Genomic DNA, 19,610 nt, shown 5'->3' on the forward strand with positions numbered 1-19,610 from the left:
CCATTTTATCAAATATATCAATGTTTCATAAATTTCCATATAATGAACATTCAAATCATATTCATATCAAAAACATGCATTTCAAGCATTTAAGAATATAATTCAAGTTACACGAACTTACCTCGATACTTGTTTGTAAACAATAAAAATCTACTAATCCCGAACTTTTTCCTTTCCTCGATCTAGCTTCGTATTTGAATCTTCCGGATCTAAATAAATAAATTTAATTATCAATTCAATACATTTCATGTTCATATGCAACATTCTCTATAATTCAACTATTATTTATAGTTCATTCAAAGCTGTCTACTTGAGTTATAGTCACTAAATTATTTATAACTTGAGCTACGGAACTCCAAATTAAGATCCGTTAATTTTCCCTGAAACTAGACTCATATATCTTTTTACCATAAAATTTTCAGAATTTTTGGTTTATCCAATAAGTACAGTTTATTCTTTAAAGTCACCCCTGTTCTGCTGTCGACAGTTCTGACCCTTCTTCACTAAAAATTAATTATCTCTTCATACAGAATTCAAATGATGTTCTCGTTTGTTTTTCTTAAAAATAAACTCATTAAGGATCCTATACATATAAATTTAAGCCCATAATTGTTTTTCTTAAATTTTTTATGATTTTTCAAAGTGAGAACAGGGGAACCCGAATTCATTCTGACCTTGTCTCACAAAATTCATTATATCTCAAAATTTACAAATCCATTGCTTACACTATTTCTTCTATAAGAAACTAGACTCAATAAGCTTTAATTCAATATTTTTTTCATCTTCTAATTCGATTTCTAAAATTTATGGTGATTTTTCAAAGTTAGTCTACTGCTGCTGTCCAAACTGTTTTTTTGCAAGCTGTTTATTACCATTTTTCCCCTAAGCTTTTAATAAATGATAATTTCGTCCCTACTCAATTAGCCTCTCAATTGAGCTGATTTTTCTCAATTAACATTTTATTCTATCACCTTAAACTAGTTTACAACCTTTAGGAATCAAAATTTCAGCAATAGACTTTAATTCCAAGCATTTTCACAATTAGGTCCTAAAAATCAATTTCTATTGAAATTACCTAATAAAATCATCTCATAAACAAATTAAAGCTTTAATTCAATTCTATTTCATCATAAAATTACAGCACTCAACCATGGTGACTTTCAATTTCATCCATGAAATCAAAAACTAATGAATTTAATAGTAGGACCTAGTTGTAAAAGTCTTAGAAACACAAAAATTACAAGAAAAAGGCAATGATTAACTCACTTGGTGCAAAAATTATGAAATATCAGCTTAGATAACCCTCCTATGGTGTTTTTAGCTGCTGCAATTGAAGAGAAATGAAGAGAAATCTAGATATTTCCTATTTAGTCCTAGCTTTATTTAGTTAATTTTGCAATATTCCAATTTTACCCTTAATTTATCAATTTTTCTGCTGATTTCATACCCTTACCATCCAGCCCAAATAACTTTTGGGTCTAATTCCTTTTAAATCTTTTCTCATTAGACTCTTAAGCTATTTAATCACTCTAGCAACTTTTACACCTATTACAATTTAGTCCTTTTCATTTAATTGACTACCCAAACATTAAAATTTCCTAACGAAATTTTAATACCACATTAATAACATTTCATAAATATTTATAAAATTATTTTTGACTCGGTTTTACGAGATAGAGGTCTCGATACCTTGTTTTTACCCAATTTCTTCAATAATTTCTTTTTCTATCTAATCACTAAATCGGTAAAATTTTTCTATCAATATTTTCATACGATTTTCCTATCATATCAATTTTCATGCAAAAATATTGAAATAAATTTCTCTTTAAATCGGATTTGTGGTTACGAAACCACTGTTCCGATAATTTTGAATTTAGGCCCTTACAACTATTGTATTACTATTATTATCAGTATTATTATATTTTCTTTTCTACATATAAGTCATTATTATTATAATAAATAATTTAATATTATTTTTAACATATTTATTTTATTTTATTCTTATTATTATCATTTTATCATTCATTTTTTTATATCTTTTTAAATAATTTCGAACTTTAAAATATTTATTTTTATTATTATTATTATTATTATTATGTAATCATTTATTTACTCGTTACCCATTCTTTGTATATTTTTATAAATCAAATTATTTAGACTTTCACTTGTAATATTATTACTGTCATTCCCATTATTATATATATGATCGTCACTTTATTATTTTTTACATATGTCTTATTATAATTGGTGCCTTTAATCCCATTTATCTTTTGATTTGATTCTTTACTTTCAATTTTTTTTATAAACTATTTTTCTTATATTTATTTTTGTCCTTATTTTAGTTATTCCTTTATCTTTATTATATTTCAAAATCAGTATTGTCATTTCATGTGCGTGTTTTATCATTAGTGTTATTATTTTTATTATTGTTATTATTCGTTGATAATTATTGTTATCGTTTCTATTATCATTATTATTATTATCCATGCATATTAATTGGTTAGTTTATTGATATCAATGTTATATATTATATTGTATTTTGTATGTTACGTTATTATTGCGCCAAATTTATCACACTACTATTATTCGTCAATTATAACACCATTCATGTTTCAAATAAATTTTCTTTAAAACAAGATCAATTATACGTGTATCATTTTTAAATATTTCAAATTCATACAAGAAATAATTTTGAAAAATAAAGGCAATATTTGTGTTTGGGAAATTCGAGAAATCGTGCCCTAATGTGCTGGGTTTCGATTTTTTTTGACCAAACGACCAAATATCCCTTCAAAATTTCGTCTGTGTTTTCTAAATTTCAAACCAAGGCAATATTTTGTGTTTGGAGAATCTAGAGATCGTGCCCTAATGTGCTGGGTTTCGATTTTCTTCATTTGACCAAAATGACCGAATAACCTTTTAAAATGCATGAGTTTTGAAAATCAAAAGACAAGTTTATTCTCGATAATTTAAAATGTCATGTCCTAACGTGTTGGATGTGATGTTTAATTACCTCGTGAAAAGAAGGTCTTTAGCATCCGCTTTGATTTATCCAAGAATTTTTGTTTAATTAACATTAATAAAAAAGGATGGATCATATTTTAAATTTTTTTCGAGTTTTCAAATTTCGACATTAAGACATTAATTAATCAATTAGGTACTAATTTTGGGCGTTACGAGGGTGCTAATCCTTCCTCGTACGTAACCGACTCCCGAACCCGTTCTCTCAAGTTTCGTAGACCCAAAATCGTTGTTTTAGTAAATCGAAATATTTTATTAAAAAAACCAATTTCTTGGTGGTCCGATCACACCTAAACAAAAAAAGATTGATGGCGACTCCCATGTTCGTTTTCGTTTTCAAAACTAAAGTCGATCCCCGTTTTTAAAAAAATAGTTTCGACAATAGGTACAAGGGCTCATGATCAATTCGAATAATTATACGTTGCATAATTATGTTGAATATAGAGAAGCGGTAACTTAATTACTATGTTATACGAATTTATTTAATATTACATGTTTACTTTGTTTTACTTTTTTTCCTAATTAATAATGATTCGATAAGCTCCGATAATGCCTCGTACCCTGTTCCGATGACGGATACGGGTAGGGGGTGTTACAGTTAGAGGCAGAAAAAATATCAATGTCTGAGGAGTTAGATAAAGAGGTGTCTGCCAAGAAAGTTGAGAAAGAAAATCTAGTTGATCAAATTATCAATGTAAGGGAAAGCTATCATGCATAAATGCTTTTAGAGGTGCAGCTAAAGTATGAGCCATTTGTATTAAGTGAAGTCCCGTTAGAGCTGCTGCATTTTTTGCCAAAAGGATTAAACGTGTTGAACCCTTCTACCTAAATAGTGGAGAATGTTCGTATTGTGGTCACTACTCAAGAGGTTGCAAAGGAAAACACTCCAGAGGTTGCCCTAGGATTTGAAGTGGACCTGACTGCTGGCCAAACTACAACTTATGTTGTAGAGGAAGATCGAATTAGGTTTTTCCGTTGTTTTCTGTTACTGGGAAAAATAACTTTTTAGCCCTTATGGGTGTTATTAGATGGATGTTTGACCCCGTTTGAACATTGGATGAATGTGTTCTATAACTCTAATGATTTTGCCTCGTTATCGATGCAATACAGTTTTTACTGCTGCACAGGTATTTACACATAGTATTTTCCAAGTTGATTTGCATTACATGTGTTTTTTTGTAGGCTTGCCTACAAAGGCGGTTAACTTGTATGCCTCATGTAGTATTTATGATATTATGCAAGGTTCGTCCCAATTACGAGTTCACTTTTTTCATTCTAAGATTGGTTTGATGGATTCACGATTAGGGGTGTAATCGAGCCGAGTTGAGCCGAGCTTGAATACTGTAAGCTCGAGTTTGAGCTCGACTCAAAATTAGAAGATGGATACTTGACTTTAAATTCAATCAAACATATATTTTTAAGCTTGATCTCACCTTGAGATATAATGGAACAACTCAAGCTCGAGCTCGATTAAACTCGTTTACCAATTTTTATACTCAAGCTCGAACTCAACCTCGATCTCAACTCAGTAATTAAGCTTAAGGTTAATAATATATATTAAGGGCAATAACATAATTTAATAATATAAAAATATGAAAAACTTGATAAGGCTCGCGACCTATTCGAATTAAGTATTACTAAGCTTGAATTCGACTTAGTCAATAGCTCAAGCTCAGCTCAATAATTACCGAATTGAATTCAAAATTTTCAAGTAAAATCCAAGTAGCTTATGAGCACCAATGCCTCATTTAAATCCTTATTGACAGTTTCGTGGCACTAGGTCCCATTCTTGAGACTACTTATGGCTGACCCTTTTACAAAATGTCGAGCTATTTGCTGGGCTTAATCTACTTGCTTGATAGTTGCATCCTCCCGAACTTTTAATATGTCTAAGTTAGTCTTTAAGGCATTTTTATTTGAGTTTTGATCTTTGTATTAAGGCATTTTTATTTGAGTTTTGATCTTTGTACTGGACCCTTAGGGAATTAATCCCATTTTTACTAGAACTTACTACTCCATAAACTAAAGTAAGAGGAGCTTGTCTTGTAGCCTATGTTACTATTGTCTTGTTGACCCAAAAGATTCTATAGCTTATTTTTCTCATGCACCCTTCGCATCATCGAGTTGCTTTTTTTAGGGTAGTAAGAACGTTCTTATTGGTGGATTCAACTTGCTGAGTTTTTTATTTTTTATTTTTTTGTGAATAGGCTACAAAAGCGTGAACCAAAACTATATTAAATCTGTCATAGAAATCCTACAACTTTCCTAAAAATTGTTTTCTGTTATCTATTATTATCTCGTTTGGTATTCCAAATAGAAACAAGATGTTTTCTTAAAGGTAAGTTTTCATGGAAAAGGTTGAGCTTTCATTTGACATAGCATTTTTTGAGGGTCATAAGACGACTTTTAGCTACTTATTATGGATCTAGAGAAGTTCTAATTGTTTATCCATTTTCTCTAATGCCTTTTACCTTACTTCAAATGCGTTGAATAAAAGTTGAAACTGTAAAGCACATAGAGAGTGTGTACCATGCTATTGTGAAATTGATGTTGTAGTGTTTGTTGTTGAGGATTGAGGAAATATTTGTGGTTTGCTATTGACATATGGTTGTCTAGAAGTGGCTAATAGGATGCTTGTTCTTGAAATCATCGAGTTGGCCAAACAATTGAAGGAAGTCCAATAGTGACTTGAAAAGTAGTTGTGATTGTTGGGTGAGTTTGGTGACATGGACTGATAGTTATGGTGTTATAACCTTGACCAAGTCATACCCAACTAGTGAATGCTATTGGGATTTTCATAATAGACATATTGTTCTCCAGGAAGAGTTGTTGAAGTCAGTATTTTTTGATTAACTGGATCTGGTCCGACCCATTATCAAATCTACTCATGTTCTAACACTTGTACAAAACTGAATAATATAGACACAAACAAATATAATGAAAACCAATACAACGCTAAGAAATAAAATTAAATATGAAACGGCCCAAGACAATCACTGAGACGGACCAAAATCCTCTAGACTCATGGACAAACACAGCAATTAGTATAGGTCCATAGCTCTACTTGACACGTTGAACCTAAAACAACAATTCCGGAACCCATAACGGTAAAGGTCAAATAATATAAACACAACCCCAATGAAGATAACCGAAAGACACCACCAAAATGACTCGTAAAACCCGGGAAGTTAAACCAAAGCAATGCTGCTTTCGCCGCCAGGGGGTTTGCGTACACCACCGAAGTAGTCTCGAGACTCTAACTTCCCATCAGCGAAGATGTTGCTGCCGCTCATCTCTCGCAGTTTTGCCACGCTAAGCGGTTTCTCTGCAGAACCTGGTGGAACATCACCCTTAAATATGTCATTTCCTGAAAGCTCAGCAAACTTCTTATCATAAATTTTCTTTGCTGTCTTAACCACCTCCTCCTCACTTGACATGTTACCTGCAGCAGGCTACAAAATAACATCCAAGCTCAACAACCAGTTAGATATTCAGATTTTTAATTAAAGATGCAAATTTCGGCAAGGAACTCGGAACTATGCTTGCTAGTCTCCATATAAGTAAAACTGAAGCAAAGAAATGTCATTCTGATATTTCATAACCTAATTCCAAAGCACAACTTTAGGATTCTTAGCTACCTTAGGTGCAATACATTGAACAATAAATCTCAAAACAAAAATGCATACCAAGTTCAGAGCACAATTTGCTTATGCATTTAAAATATGAACCAAGTAGGGGTCAAAATACATGTACTTACATTATGCATATCAGGTTCTCTCATGTCAAAATTATCCTTCAATGCCAATGCACGTACGGTTGTCGTCCTGGGCAAAATTTCAGGTGGAGGCGCGAAGATGTCATGTCCGCTAAGCTCCTTGCACTTTGCATCAGAGAGCTGCTTCGTCAACGTTGCTTCCTCACTTTTCAATGTTCCACTTAGCTCACGCTGCTTCGCTACCTCTGTAAGAGTAGTTGGCTGTTTGGGGGAAATACTTTCATCCTCAGCAAATGAGATGTGACTGATTCCAGCTAAGGCTTGCTGGGCGCAAAACATAAAAAACGTTTAGCAAAACAATATTGATACGAATATATTATGTTCTAAACATTGGTCTGAACTACAGATATCTATCTTCTCATAACAAAAAATGAAAGAACGAACGCATACCTGGTACATCCTAAGTCCTGTTTTGCCGTTCGGAATGGAATTGGCACTACCTGGTTCTAACTCATCATTTTCACCGTTGGCTGCAAAAATACCACTGCCGGTCATCTCCTTCATTTTATATCCAGAACAAGGTTTCCTGAACATTGGAACATACGAATAAGTAGCTTAAAACCAAATCGATGGAGCCATGAATTCGCTCTCTCGTTTTACCACAGAGAAGAAGGAAGGAAGAAAAAATGGAACAAGTTTTGAACAGCTTTACTTAATTATACTTAGAATGCTAATAAGCAAATGAATCTTAATAAAAGAAAATAATTTTCAGAAATTACACTAGTAACTGATTTATTGACGTACATTAAATCATCAGCCTCACATAATTTTTACTAATTCCAAACAGTAAGAACTTCTATCGGATTCACGAAGACATGATTGATTTGGTACGTGAGCAATAGTTAGAGTTCGTAAACGGTTGGTACAGTTGAATTTCAAGGGGAACCCGATAGATCATCAATAAATCATTGGCAAATAAAAGCTAATAAGGAAATTAATCACAGATACGCACAGATTAAAAGTCAAAATTTTCTTTGCTTCGGTTTTTTTTTTCAAAAAATTTCAGAACGGTAATGTTTAAATAATAGAGAGAGAAATGACAGAAACAAACAAGAATAATAAGACAAAAGGCGAAATTCTAGTTACAGTTCAGGTTTCCAACTGACAAATAAAATAACGTCTACCTAGAAAGTTTTGAAAACAATAAATTTAAAATGAAATGAAGGTAGAGTTAGGAGAGAAAGAAGGCGGAAGCAGATCTCACCGTTTGTTTAAGCTTTCAAATTCTTCATCTGTCACTTGACCTCCAAACACCACTTTCCTGATCCCATCCGACGGCTACCAATAATTAAAATAAATAAATCAAAAACACTAATTCACCAGCCAAACAAAAGAAAAAAGAAAGAATCTGAAAGAGGTACCTGGTAAGGGCGGGTGGAGCGCGGGGCGGAGGCGGGGGAATCGGTATTTGGAGTTTCGGACCAAGTGAGAAGATCTGCTGTGGAAGTGTGTGGTTTCCTCACTGGAGTGCTCCTCTCCATTTTTGTGTGGATTCTTTTTTTTTCGCTAAATTCACTCTCAAAACTGCCAAAAACAGTATGGTTCTAAAAAAATACAAAACCCGAAATGAGAAAAAGAAAAGCCTTGGGTTCCTCTACTCTTACTCAGTTCTAGAGGTTTAAATAAGTGACAAGAGAGAAATGACCAACTTTCCTTCTTTGTTGTAATTTTATTGGATTGCTTCAATTATATAAATATAACGCTGGAAGAAGCGTAAGAGTAGCTGCTACTCTACTTCAGTTTTAAAACCAACAACATATTCTTAAAAACTAATAACAAGTAAAATGGAGATGGAAGGAATCCGTTCGGAATTTAATTTTAATTAAAAATTCAAATTTTAAAAAACTTTATTGATTTTAGGATTCGACCGCTACGTGTCAATTCAGATTTCGATGGAGAAAGTTTTTGGTGATGTTAGCTCCGATACCCGATGAAATTTTGTTGTTATCGTTTCAAAATTCTAAGAATCTAATTTTGAATTTATATCTAAACTTGTGACTTGGTTAATGGATACAAAGTACGAACTTGAAAAATAATAACAAAAAAAAACCAACTTCAAATAAAAGGGAAGGTTTACTTCATTTAATAATTCCGACCCAATCTCCCCTCAAATAATTAAAGCTTAATTTTGGAGTGAGACATAAATTTTAATATAAAAATCTTATCTATTGTAGTAGAATCTTTTTACATTTTTTTTGTAAAGAAAAGTTGGAGTGAGGAGAATTTGGGGTTCTCGTTGACTTAAGTAAATAAATCATTTGAATAATTTTGTATTGCAGCTCCGCCCCATGTGAGCCAGCAATATACCCCATTTCATTCACGGCTCGCCTTTCACCTTTCGCTTTGTTTTCACGTGCGGTGATAATGGACCTACCCGCTAAGGATAAGCTTTACCATACAATATTGGGTAAATTCCACACAGAAATCATTCAATTATCATTTTTTTTTATTTTAGGTACTTAAAAATTTTATAAACACTCACGTTACATAGTTGGGTGACTTTTATCACTTTCGCTAAATTTTCTCTTAAATAATAATATTATTTTAAAAATTGCCCCTAATAGCTTTGGTTTTTTTATTTCATCGTCATCATTTTTCATTATCTCTTCAACCACCACTATTCATAAATTTATGAGAAAGTAATGAAGGCTTCAAGTCGTATATCAATGTCACTTTCTTTAAGATTCTATTTTTTTACACATATATTTTGGTATCCAAAAGAGTTACTGGCAAATAAACATCGAAGATACAATAGGGTCTAACGACTGTTGATGTTTTGCACTGACGAAAACAATCTGCTGAGCATTGAGTAGAGCATTGCAAGAATATCGATTTCTATAAAGAATTTCTATGATAATTCTTTATAGAACAGTCTAGAAATATAAAAAATGATAAGAGAATGGAAAGAAACTTTGTTTCTATGTATTTTTTTGGGCGTGTCATGCAAATGAAATTATACTCCTATTTATAAGAGGTCTCATGTCTCTTCATAAGAACATAATCATCAAAATGGATAGTGATATCTCTAACACTAAATATAATTATTCAATATATATTTGCTTAAATATTTATGATTACTTGTTAATAATAAAATGACAAAACTTTTAATTATTTATAACTTTTTATTTGCAAACTATTGAAATATTATAAATATTTTGAAAATGCTCCAACATGGAACACTTTTAACCTACCCTGTCAGAGACAAGTGTTGAGCTTCTCCTTTGTATGGAACAAACATAGAGCTTACATGGGGCCTCACCAAGTCAACATCAATCCCATCACCACCTAGCTAAAAAGGTTACCACGTTCCATAGGAGGCCAACCAAGAACGTTGTGGACACATGCTAAGACTTGTGGCATTCCATACTCGACTCAGACGATAGATCTAAATCCGAGATGTTAGATCCGTTACTAGAGCAACTCAGATAACAATCATTCATTACATCAAGTTAAATGATCAATTTTTAGAACATTTTTATAAAAGCATAGAAAATAGATTAATTAAAATTTTAAAACATTAAAATCATGTTGAAAGCATTAAAAATTCATTTATAGGGGTTTAAAGGTGTCAGGGACCAAAAATAAGCCTTAGAAGGTTGGGAATACTCAAAACAGGGTAGGGCATCAGTGCAAGTGGAGAGAAATATTGATACTTCTCCTTAGTACTGTACATTTTGGCATTTTGATACACATGTTACGATACCACAAGAGCTTGGTATCAATACCTGTGTCCCATGTAACAAAAATTGCCTAAAACTCACTTGTTAATTTTGAAACCTAAAAACTCAAACTTAAACTTGCAGGACTCAAGAATCAAGTTTAAAATATCAAAACACCTCCAATCATAGTGAACATAAATCAAGCTAGAGATCAACTATACGCAAACTAAATTTCTTAAAAACATGTGCAACTAAACCATCAATCAACTTAAAACATGATAAACTATTGTTCAAGTGCATATACCACACCAATTAAGTATGCATACACATTGAAGGTATTCAAACTTTTTAGTAAACACATAAAACTCTTTAGTAGGTTCTGTAGGCTTAGGTATATGCTATTTACTAATAACCTCAAAATAAACATTACTTTTACTTGACTGAGGTGAGTCTTATATTTAGATGTCGATAACTATATAAGTCAATCAGAAACATCACTTAACACCTACATACGAAAACAATATATCCGCTTGCTGAGCATTGAAAGCTTGTGAATTAATTCAAATAATTTAATTTTTTTTTTTTGGTATGAATAAAAATTTAAATTTCAAACCTAAATACTAATCGAGAAATAATAAACAAGAATTAAAATGAAAGTCTTAGATATACAGGAGTTATTTGAGTGATTTAAAAAGAAATAGCGGACGTGGAAGTTAAGTGATTATACATTTTAACAAGAGTGATTATCCATCAGGATTAGAATTCTGAGAAGAATGCTGAATTATTACCATAAGAATCTCCGACAAAATCTTTGACACCACTACCTTTTTAAAATTTTCTTTTAAGCAAAAAAGTACTTTTCCTTTGACTAAAGAGTGAAGTGTTTTGGGATAGGTTGGAGCAATTGAGCTTTCCGCACCCATATGTCTTAGGACGCACACAATTACACGTGTATACTACAATTTATAATGGAGGGGGTTTCTTTCATACAAATGTTGATTTTTTTTTTTTATGAATATTATAGTTCCACTTCCACCCCTACATTATTTCATTTATAACTTATGAAAATTATTTTATTGCGGGGTGGATATAGTAAAAAAATTAAATATATAAACAATATTTTCTAGAAATAATTTAGACATCGGCAATTATAAAAAAAAATGCAAAAAGCAAAATAATTATGAGTGGAGTGAAAACCCAACAAACAAAACCAAAGATTCCTTAAAAGAAACCATATTTATTTCCTAGATTTGAGTTTACAACAAAAGCAAAAGTTTGATGGTGAAGGTTTTTCTTTCAGAAATATATTATTAAAGTTGCGCAAATGATTTTCATTTGACTTCAAACATCAATTTCTTCAATCAAATTAATTAACTAAATGTTTGGGACCAATGAGAAGATGTCGGCAGGTGATTGCTTTCGTATCTTAATGACTTAAAATTTAAAGTTAGCTAAGATTTGATTGTTCTTTTGATTCACAACCAAAATATATGAAAAAGGAAACCAAGCATAATGTATTTATTTAACAACAATTTTCTCAACCAACCAAGGTTTAATTATCCACGAAATCATTCACACTCTACCCTCACAAAAACTTGAATGCAACCTTCGCTTCTTATAAACCAAAAGAAGATTATTTTGCTAAAGTTAAACTAATTGCTTCAAAATGTTTCTTTTTGGCCCTCATTATTCGAATATCTTCTCTTTTTCTTTTTGCCATAATTATATTTATTACCTTGAATTCTTATTTTCTTTTTTTAATTCTTATGCTATAAATATATTATCACATATACAATATCATATTAACTTATTATTTTTACATATCATTAAAAAAAATTTAGATTTAATAGTTGTTATTTGCATCCAGACTGAAATTTCAGATTTTAAAAAAGTTTAAAAGCTAAGAATGATAAAATTAGAAACAAATAAACTAAATCCATAACTGTATACATAAAACAAGACTAATAACAAAACTTATCCAAATCAATTTAACTACTAATATTCAAATAAAGATTAAAATTTCACAAAAAAAAAATAACGACTAAAATTCATCACGAGAATTATAAGCGACTAAATTCACATCTTTTGCACTTCTTCTTTGGAAGGAAAGAAAAATCTATATTGTTGAGGGATAAGAAAGAAAGATACCTACAATGAATCTATTGTGGATGTGATGAAAAAGAAGTAATTATTGTATACATGTTGGTGGAGCTTTGTAATTTTCGCCAAGTTTCTTTGCTTTGCTTGCAAGACATCCACAAGTTTCAATTAACAAAGGGCTTGAATAAATGAGGACAAAGAAAAACCCAAGAATAAGAAACGAGAGGCCAGGCCCTCCGCAAAAACAACAAATAACGCCCACCGTGGGGCTCGAACCGACGACCTCAAGGTTAAGAGCCTTGCACTCTACCGACTGAGCTAGACGGGCTTGTTGCTTCTGACTGTTAACCATAATATCTTTATCTCAAATTATAATCTTTCATGGACTCTGGCATTTTCTTTTATTGGAGATGAGTCCTTATGCCAATAGACAGCACACCTTGCGGGCTGGAAAACATATGCATGGGAACTGGAAGTGGTAACACTGGTTTACTGATTTATTTCCAAGTAAAAGATAATTCTCTTAGAGAAGCCTCTAGTAAGAATACTTCAGAGACCAGAAATAATATCAGTTCCATAACAACATAAGCACGGATTGATTGCAGAGCTTTCAAAAATGGATGGATTTATGTAAGAATCCCTGAGATGCTGCTGCTGTATAGGACCCTGCACTTTGTTGCTTGAGCTTTCACATTCTATAGCCCGTCCTTTTTAGTGATTTTGAAACCGTTTGCCTAGGTGGCCGAAATGTACATGAACAGGAAAAATGAATGCAAAAATTTATAGGCATTTACAATAATCCTCGACCGAATGTGATCAAATTTGACTACTCAAATGTTGTTTGATATGCAGCTTTTTCAGTGTGTATTACCTTTGAATTTATCAAACTTAGGTATGTTTCCTTTTATAATACGTATCGCTGAAGAAGACCAGAGCAGGTAAGAACTCAATTATGCATCGTTGCAGCACACTAAAATTGACTTCAGCTTGATCAAAATGTCAACAGGATGAAGGATGCCTCGTCATTGCTGTAACATTCCTCGCTATACATCAAAGAGAGTGTCTACTGGCGTAAAGTATAGGCTTCTCATCATTTTCGTCGGGATCAAGGTCAACCTCATCTTCATAATCCACTTCAATAATGGTTCTGTCTTTAATATATGGTTCTTCCAATTCAAATGGTTGAGATTGAGAATGATCTCCACCTTCAGGCATAGTATCTGACAATAGCTCTCGCATCTCGGATTCTATGAGTGCTTCCATTTGAGCTCGCTCTCTATCCTTCGGGTAGGTGAAGTAGAGAAATGAATAGATGAAACAACAGAGTGCCATCGGAATTCCTATTGCTGTGTACAGTGCTTTTGCCAACGACAAAGCGCTTTCTCTATCTGTTGCAATCTCTTCAGATTCACTTGCTCCTTTCCGAATAGGTTTGTAACCGTAAACGTGCTGAGCTAGAATTCCAACTGCAGGAGGGGCGAACGATGACAAGATGGATTCAAAAGATCTGTCCAAAGCATAGACGCTTGTTCTAGATTTCTCTGGAACTATTTCTGCAAATATTGGACTGCATGCATAGGAACATTCACATTCCACGTTATCAATATAGGAACACGAAAATTCCTTTGAACCCTCAACTATACATGCTCAAGTTTGTCAATTCTTTTTTGGCTCTTCATGTGTTTTCTACAAGTAACTCAGGCTTATGTCCGGACTCTTGCATTCCTTGATCCAATATTTGATAGGACATTTCGAGATACATTTAGTTTTGTCCAGCTTATGACAAAACTAAGTTGGTAAATGCAACATTGCGAGTATGTAAAATGTAATTTCATGTAATGGAATATTAGACAAAATAGATGGAGGGAAAAGAGAAAGTTTGAGAATCTTACTTGTTTGCAGCTGGAGCATTCCAGGAAATGCAGAAGCCGACAATGATTAAGACCAAACCATGCATCACACCTGTGGATGGATCATCAGGTAAAACAAGCAAGAGTATTGCTGCTAAAGGGATGGCTGATGCCGAGCTTATTTGGGCTAGAATGATCCTTCCGGAATTCGGGAGACGTGTGGACAGGAAATCCCCCATCCTACCACCAAAAAGGCCCCCACAGAAGTAGCAATCACAAACATGGCTATCAGGAATGCAGTTTTCTTGTGGGAGAACCCAATTAACTCCAACCACATCGGTGCAAATGACAATGCAGACCAGGGGAATGAACCAGTAACACCCTGAGCAACGATAATTTGAAATGATGGGATCTTTACGACTGATTTTGCTTCCAGAACCAAGCCCTTCACTTCAGACCATAAGGTTCTATTTGACATTTGATTGCTAGATTTTGCCCCACTATCTGAAAAATGTGGATCATTGGCAAAGAGGTAGACTAACGTACCAACAATAATGCTGATTAGTCCTACCAGATGGAAGGCAATTCTCCAACCAGGGATACCGATGAATGTTATTGGAGCTATTAGTACTGCAATGAATCCTCCAATAACAGAACCGAGATTGCTTGTGAGTTGTAACCACCCAAAAGCCATACCACGGTTACTGTCATCTGTTGAGTCAGCAACAAGGGACTGGATTGCAGGTCCAACAATGGCAAGGCCAATTCCGTTTAAAGCTCTAGATATGGCCACCTGTTCAAATGATGCCAAATGACTAAATAATTTAAGTAGGTTGCTTGCTCTAGCCGTTACCAGTACTTCCTGTAGCACTCTAAGCAATTTTTATAGTAGCTAACTGAAAAATCCCCCAAACAAATTGTAGACATATGATATTTTAGGGAATTCATAACTACAGATTTGTTAACTCATAAGGAAACAATAGAAAAAAAATAAAAAAAGTTTAACCTGACATCAGCCTTAAGAAGCAGTTGAACCAAGAAAATAAACACCTCTAACCCTCTGTGCTTGACTGACCAAGCAAGGAAAAAACCATAACATTAAAGAAAAAGTGAAAACACCAAAATATTCCAAGATTTCTTTTGGTGCCACAAATGTGCATCTTCAACAATGTTTCTCAATTCAAGTTACATTTATCAATAGCAGATGAAATCCATTAAAGCATTTTCCTTTGTTTTTCTTCGCCAGATTACCAGATCCATCATAACCAAGAATACAAGTGGATGTCACCACCATCAGACCAAATATTTGCACCATTATATTTGCCAATACACTCAACCGATCCAATCCAAAACAACCAAAACATAATCAGGCAATACGCTCCAATCACTAATTCACAATACAGAAAACCTCTATTAAACCATACTCAATTCAACAAACTTGAACCGAAACAACATATAAAGAACAAAACCAAAATCCCTGATTCCCGGGCATCACCTTTCACATCCCCACCAACCAAGCAAAGAAAGATAAATAAAAGATCACTCGATTAACAAAAAATAAAGGGGGCAAAGTATGTAGCTACAGTTTACCTGAAAGAAACTGGAGGAGAAGGCAACAAGGAAAGTGGCAGCAGCCCATAAAAACGCACCAAGAGCTATTACATGGGCTCGATTGTGACGCACAACCAGGTATGCAGCAATTGGATAACAAGCGGATTGAACGATAGATCTGAACAAGGTGAGAGAGCCGAGTCCAGTGGGGTCGGTGTGAAGGGCAGCACCAACTTCCTTGTAAACACCTGGTAACAATGACTCATCCGCCCTCTCCATGATCCCTGCCAGGTTCACCAGGACCAGAGTCAAAGTCTCGGCCATCATTTTTTTCCGCCCTGCTAAGTTATTGTCCCGCAGGTTTTGGGATATCTTTTGCGGACAATTACGTAGAATAGTGGAGTAGTTCCCTAGTTGACAGCCTCTGTTTGTTTTGGAATATTCGGATGCTTAGAATTTTGGGTGTTGAAAATTGGAAAGGATTACATATATATGTTATATGGCGACAGTTGGGTATGTCTGTGGCAAGACAAATGGAGGCAATTGGAGATACGTGTAACCCATGGGTAAAATTTTGGACTTTGACTAAATTGCAAGGGGGGGTTCAGCTATAGATAGATAATATTGGAAACAATGCCGTGCATGGAGGTTGGGGTTAAAGTTTTGAAAAATCAAAATCAAAGATTTATTTGGCTTAAGATTTTGTTTTACTGATTTCATGGCATAAAGTACTAGGATGAAGTTCTAGGGAAAAGGAAATTTGTGGAGGATGTGGGCTTACAAATAGCAACTTCGGATTGTGGATTTGGAGAGTTTTATGCATCGCCACTTGGCAGTGAGGGGAAATAGAAGAAAACATGGCGCTGAGTTGCAATTTTTTCTTGTTTTGTTTATTATTTTTGTATATTAATCATGTGTAGGTTCAGTGGCAAAGCTGGGGTAGGGGCTTTGGCCCTTAGTTAAAAAATAGAAAGCTACTTGCAAATTTAATAATTTGATTTAATTAATATAAAAATGATTTTTTTTTTTAAATTAATAATTCAATTCTAGACATTATTGGGTATAAGTTAAGATAATGTGTAGTGTCTCATCCCATTATGTAATGAGTGAGTTTTGTTTAATTATATTTTGGTTTTTTTCGTTTGAGTTTTTTTTTTATTTGATCCATTTTATAATTATTTGGATGTATATTTATAGTTGTAATGTATTTATAATTTTTTTTATATTTATACTTGTAAACTTCCAAAAAAATTAAATGTACTTAACGTAACATTTGTAGTTTCGGCTTTCAAAAATTTTATTTTTCTCGACCCAACATAAAATTTTTGACTTCCTTCCTACGTAAGCCTACCTTCAAATTGTCGAAGCCACGTTTATAAATGATTACTGAAATTGTATTGGATAATAATTAATAGAAAAATGTGGGAGGAAAGCTTGATAAAAAATGGAAATGAATATTATTACAATACAAAAGTATGGGATGGTTGATAAGGTTGGTTCACACCAAGTGGGGTGCAGAGAGTCACTATTATGAAGGAAGTTCAGATAAAGAGAGGTGCAGAAGCTGTTGCTCGCGGAGAAACAACAAGGTAGTTTGGTACAATTTGGGCTAAATAAATTAAGTATTTTAGCTTGTCTTTATCCATCATCCAGGGGATTTATAGGGGGAAAGGATGACCAATCACGAACTCCTATCTCTCAAGCCTAGGCGTCATAATAGGGTTGTGAGTGTTAGCATACAATATTGTTGGAATTGACCTAGAAGAATCAGATGAGAGAGCTGATGAATGTGTTATGGATTGATGGGTGGTTGCAAGGGCTCTTCCCAATACATATTCTTTGTATCATGTAAGTCTTAGGAAAATGGTGCTCAGGGGAAGGTTGCCATATATAATTTGTAAAGATGAGATCTAAACTGAATCTTATAGGATAGTATATGAAAGTATATCAAATATATTTAAAAAATAAGATAATTTAATAAAGAAATTATATTTAAAATCATAACCCATTTAATAATTTTGGTTGGATTTTATATATAGGATTGGATAAAATTATAAATACAAGCATATAAAAATTTTGAGATTATGAAAAAAGAGTGGGTAAGTTGGGGTGGACAACAAGGATCATATGCTTTTACTTTACCAAGATTTAATAGAAAGAAAGAAAGAAAGAAAAAGGGGTAAGTCCAAAAGATAAATAAAGAAAAGAAAAAGGCACTGCAAATTGAATGGTATTAGGAGTGGATCAGATTAATTCACATTATCGCTCTAAATATAAGATTACCATAATTGTTTTAACAATTTTTGATATTATTAAGAATGCAATTTTAAATAATATAGGAGAGAATCTTAGTGCTACTTGTGATAATTTTACCTATTATTAATGACTTTAATCCATTTTCTTTATACCATAAAAGAATAATAATGAATTTGTATATATTTTTTAAACTGGTATTCCAATTATATTAATTTAGTGATACAAATGAGTTTTGAGATTTAATCTATATATTTTAATTTTGACATGATTTGATACTTCAACTTTTATAATGTCATTAGATAGCCTAAATACTTTATTTTACTTAAAATGATGATGTGAAATTTTAATAATTGTTAGCACCGTTAAAACTCTTTTATTAGATTTAGATGGATACTAAGTTTATTTTATTTTTTTCACCAATACAAAAGAATTCTAACAAATGAACCTAAACTTTCACTATTGATTATTATAGTCTAGGTTTTACTTTCACTATTTGCATATATTTATCCATTATATAATCTTAATTTGTACTTAATTAATTATTATAAGCAATATTTTTATTATTATTAGTTAAGGGAACTTAACATTTCATAGTCACTTTTACTCTTTGCATAATCGAATAGTTTTATCTATGATTGAGGACAATTTATAAAAAAAAGATATTGTTATCTTATATTCACTCAAGCAAGAATATTAATTCTACAAAAAAATATTTAATAGCATCGATTGTGCACTGAATCACAAGGTGGTTTTTTTATACCTATATCTTTTCATTATTTTCCTGATGTATTTTCTACAAGTAGAGGATTCTAAGGATTTAAAACTGGAAGAAATTGCTCTTCACTTTCTCGCCTATTATTTTGTTGATGGTTATTAAAGTCTTTTTAATTTTATATAAAAAAAAATTATTTTAACTTTTCATTTAATTTACATTATTTGTTAAATCATTTTAAAATAAATGAAAAAGTTAACATTTGTTAACTTTGCTGATGTGGTATACAGGTGAAGTGAATGCCATATTAGTAACTAATTAATTTTTTAAATATAAAACTTTTAAAAAATTAAAAATATAAAAAATTAATTAATTGTTAATGTGACATGCACATGGATATCATGTTAGCAAAGTTAATAGATGTTAACTTTTCCATCTATTTTAGAGTGATTTAACAAATAATGCAAGTTTAAGGGATAAAAGATGTCAAATTTTAAATAGAAGGCTAAAATAATTTTTTATAAAGTTGAAGGGTCAAACAAGTTATTATGCCTTTTTAAATAGCTTATTGCTCAATTTAGCCCCGAACTAATATTGTTTTTCCACTTGGTACCTAAACATTTTGTTGTCCCACAGTGATACTTAGACTATCATTATGTTACCTGGTTTAGCCTCTCTTTTTTGTA

General features: G+C 32.5%; 1 protein-coding gene and 2 non-coding genes across 5 annotated transcripts; all 3 read right to left on the bottom strand.

Moving 5' to 3' along the window:
- Positions 1 to 5,959: 5,959 nt before the first annotated feature.
- Positions 5,960 to 9,071, bottom strand: LOC107957743 (uncharacterized). Of its 3 annotated transcripts, XM_041113995.1 has the most exons (6): positions 8,158 to 8,583; positions 8,001 to 8,074; positions 7,187 to 7,322; positions 6,779 to 7,060; positions 6,464 to 6,473; positions 5,960 to 6,355 (listed from the first exon to the last, which is right to left on the bottom strand). In XM_041113995.1, the coding sequence occupies exons 1-6, from the start codon at positions 8,275 to 8,277 to the stop codon at positions 6,210 to 6,212; spliced, it is 768 nt and encodes a 255-aa protein (XP_040969929.1). In that variant the 5' UTR covers positions 8,278 to 8,583; the 3' UTR covers positions 5,960 to 6,209. The 3 variants fall into 3 exon arrangements, with proteins under 3 accessions (XP_040969929.1, XP_016748801.1, XP_040969930.1); XM_016893312.2 differs by having other exon boundaries at positions 5,960 to 6,473; positions 8,158 to 9,071; XM_041113996.1 differs by lacking the exons at positions 8,001 to 8,074; positions 8,158 to 8,583 and adding an exon at positions 7,541 to 7,785 and having other exon boundaries at positions 5,960 to 6,473.
- A 3,739-nt stretch (positions 9,072 to 12,810) lies between these two features.
- On the bottom strand, positions 12,811 to 12,883 carry TRNAK-CUU (transfer RNA lysine (anticodon CUU)). Its single transcript has one exon. It is a non-coding gene; the product is annotated as a tRNA-Lys (tRNA).
- Positions 12,884 to 13,273: 390 nt separating this feature from the next.
- Positions 13,274 to 16,501, bottom strand: LOC107957742 (uncharacterized). The gene is made up of 3 exons (XR_005927269.1): positions 15,996 to 16,501; positions 14,448 to 15,198; positions 13,274 to 14,122 (listed from the first exon to the last, which is right to left on the bottom strand). It is a non-coding gene; the product is annotated as an uncharacterized protein (transcript).
- Positions 16,502 to 19,610: the final 3,109 nt, after the last annotated feature.

The sequence above is a fragment of the Gossypium hirsutum genome, chromosome A05 (genome assembly GCF_007990345.1).
Source record: "Gossypium hirsutum isolate 1008001.06 chromosome A05, Gossypium_hirsutum_v2.1, whole genome shotgun sequence".
Lineage (NCBI taxonomy): Eukaryota > Viridiplantae > Streptophyta > Magnoliopsida > Malvales > Malvaceae > Gossypium > Gossypium hirsutum.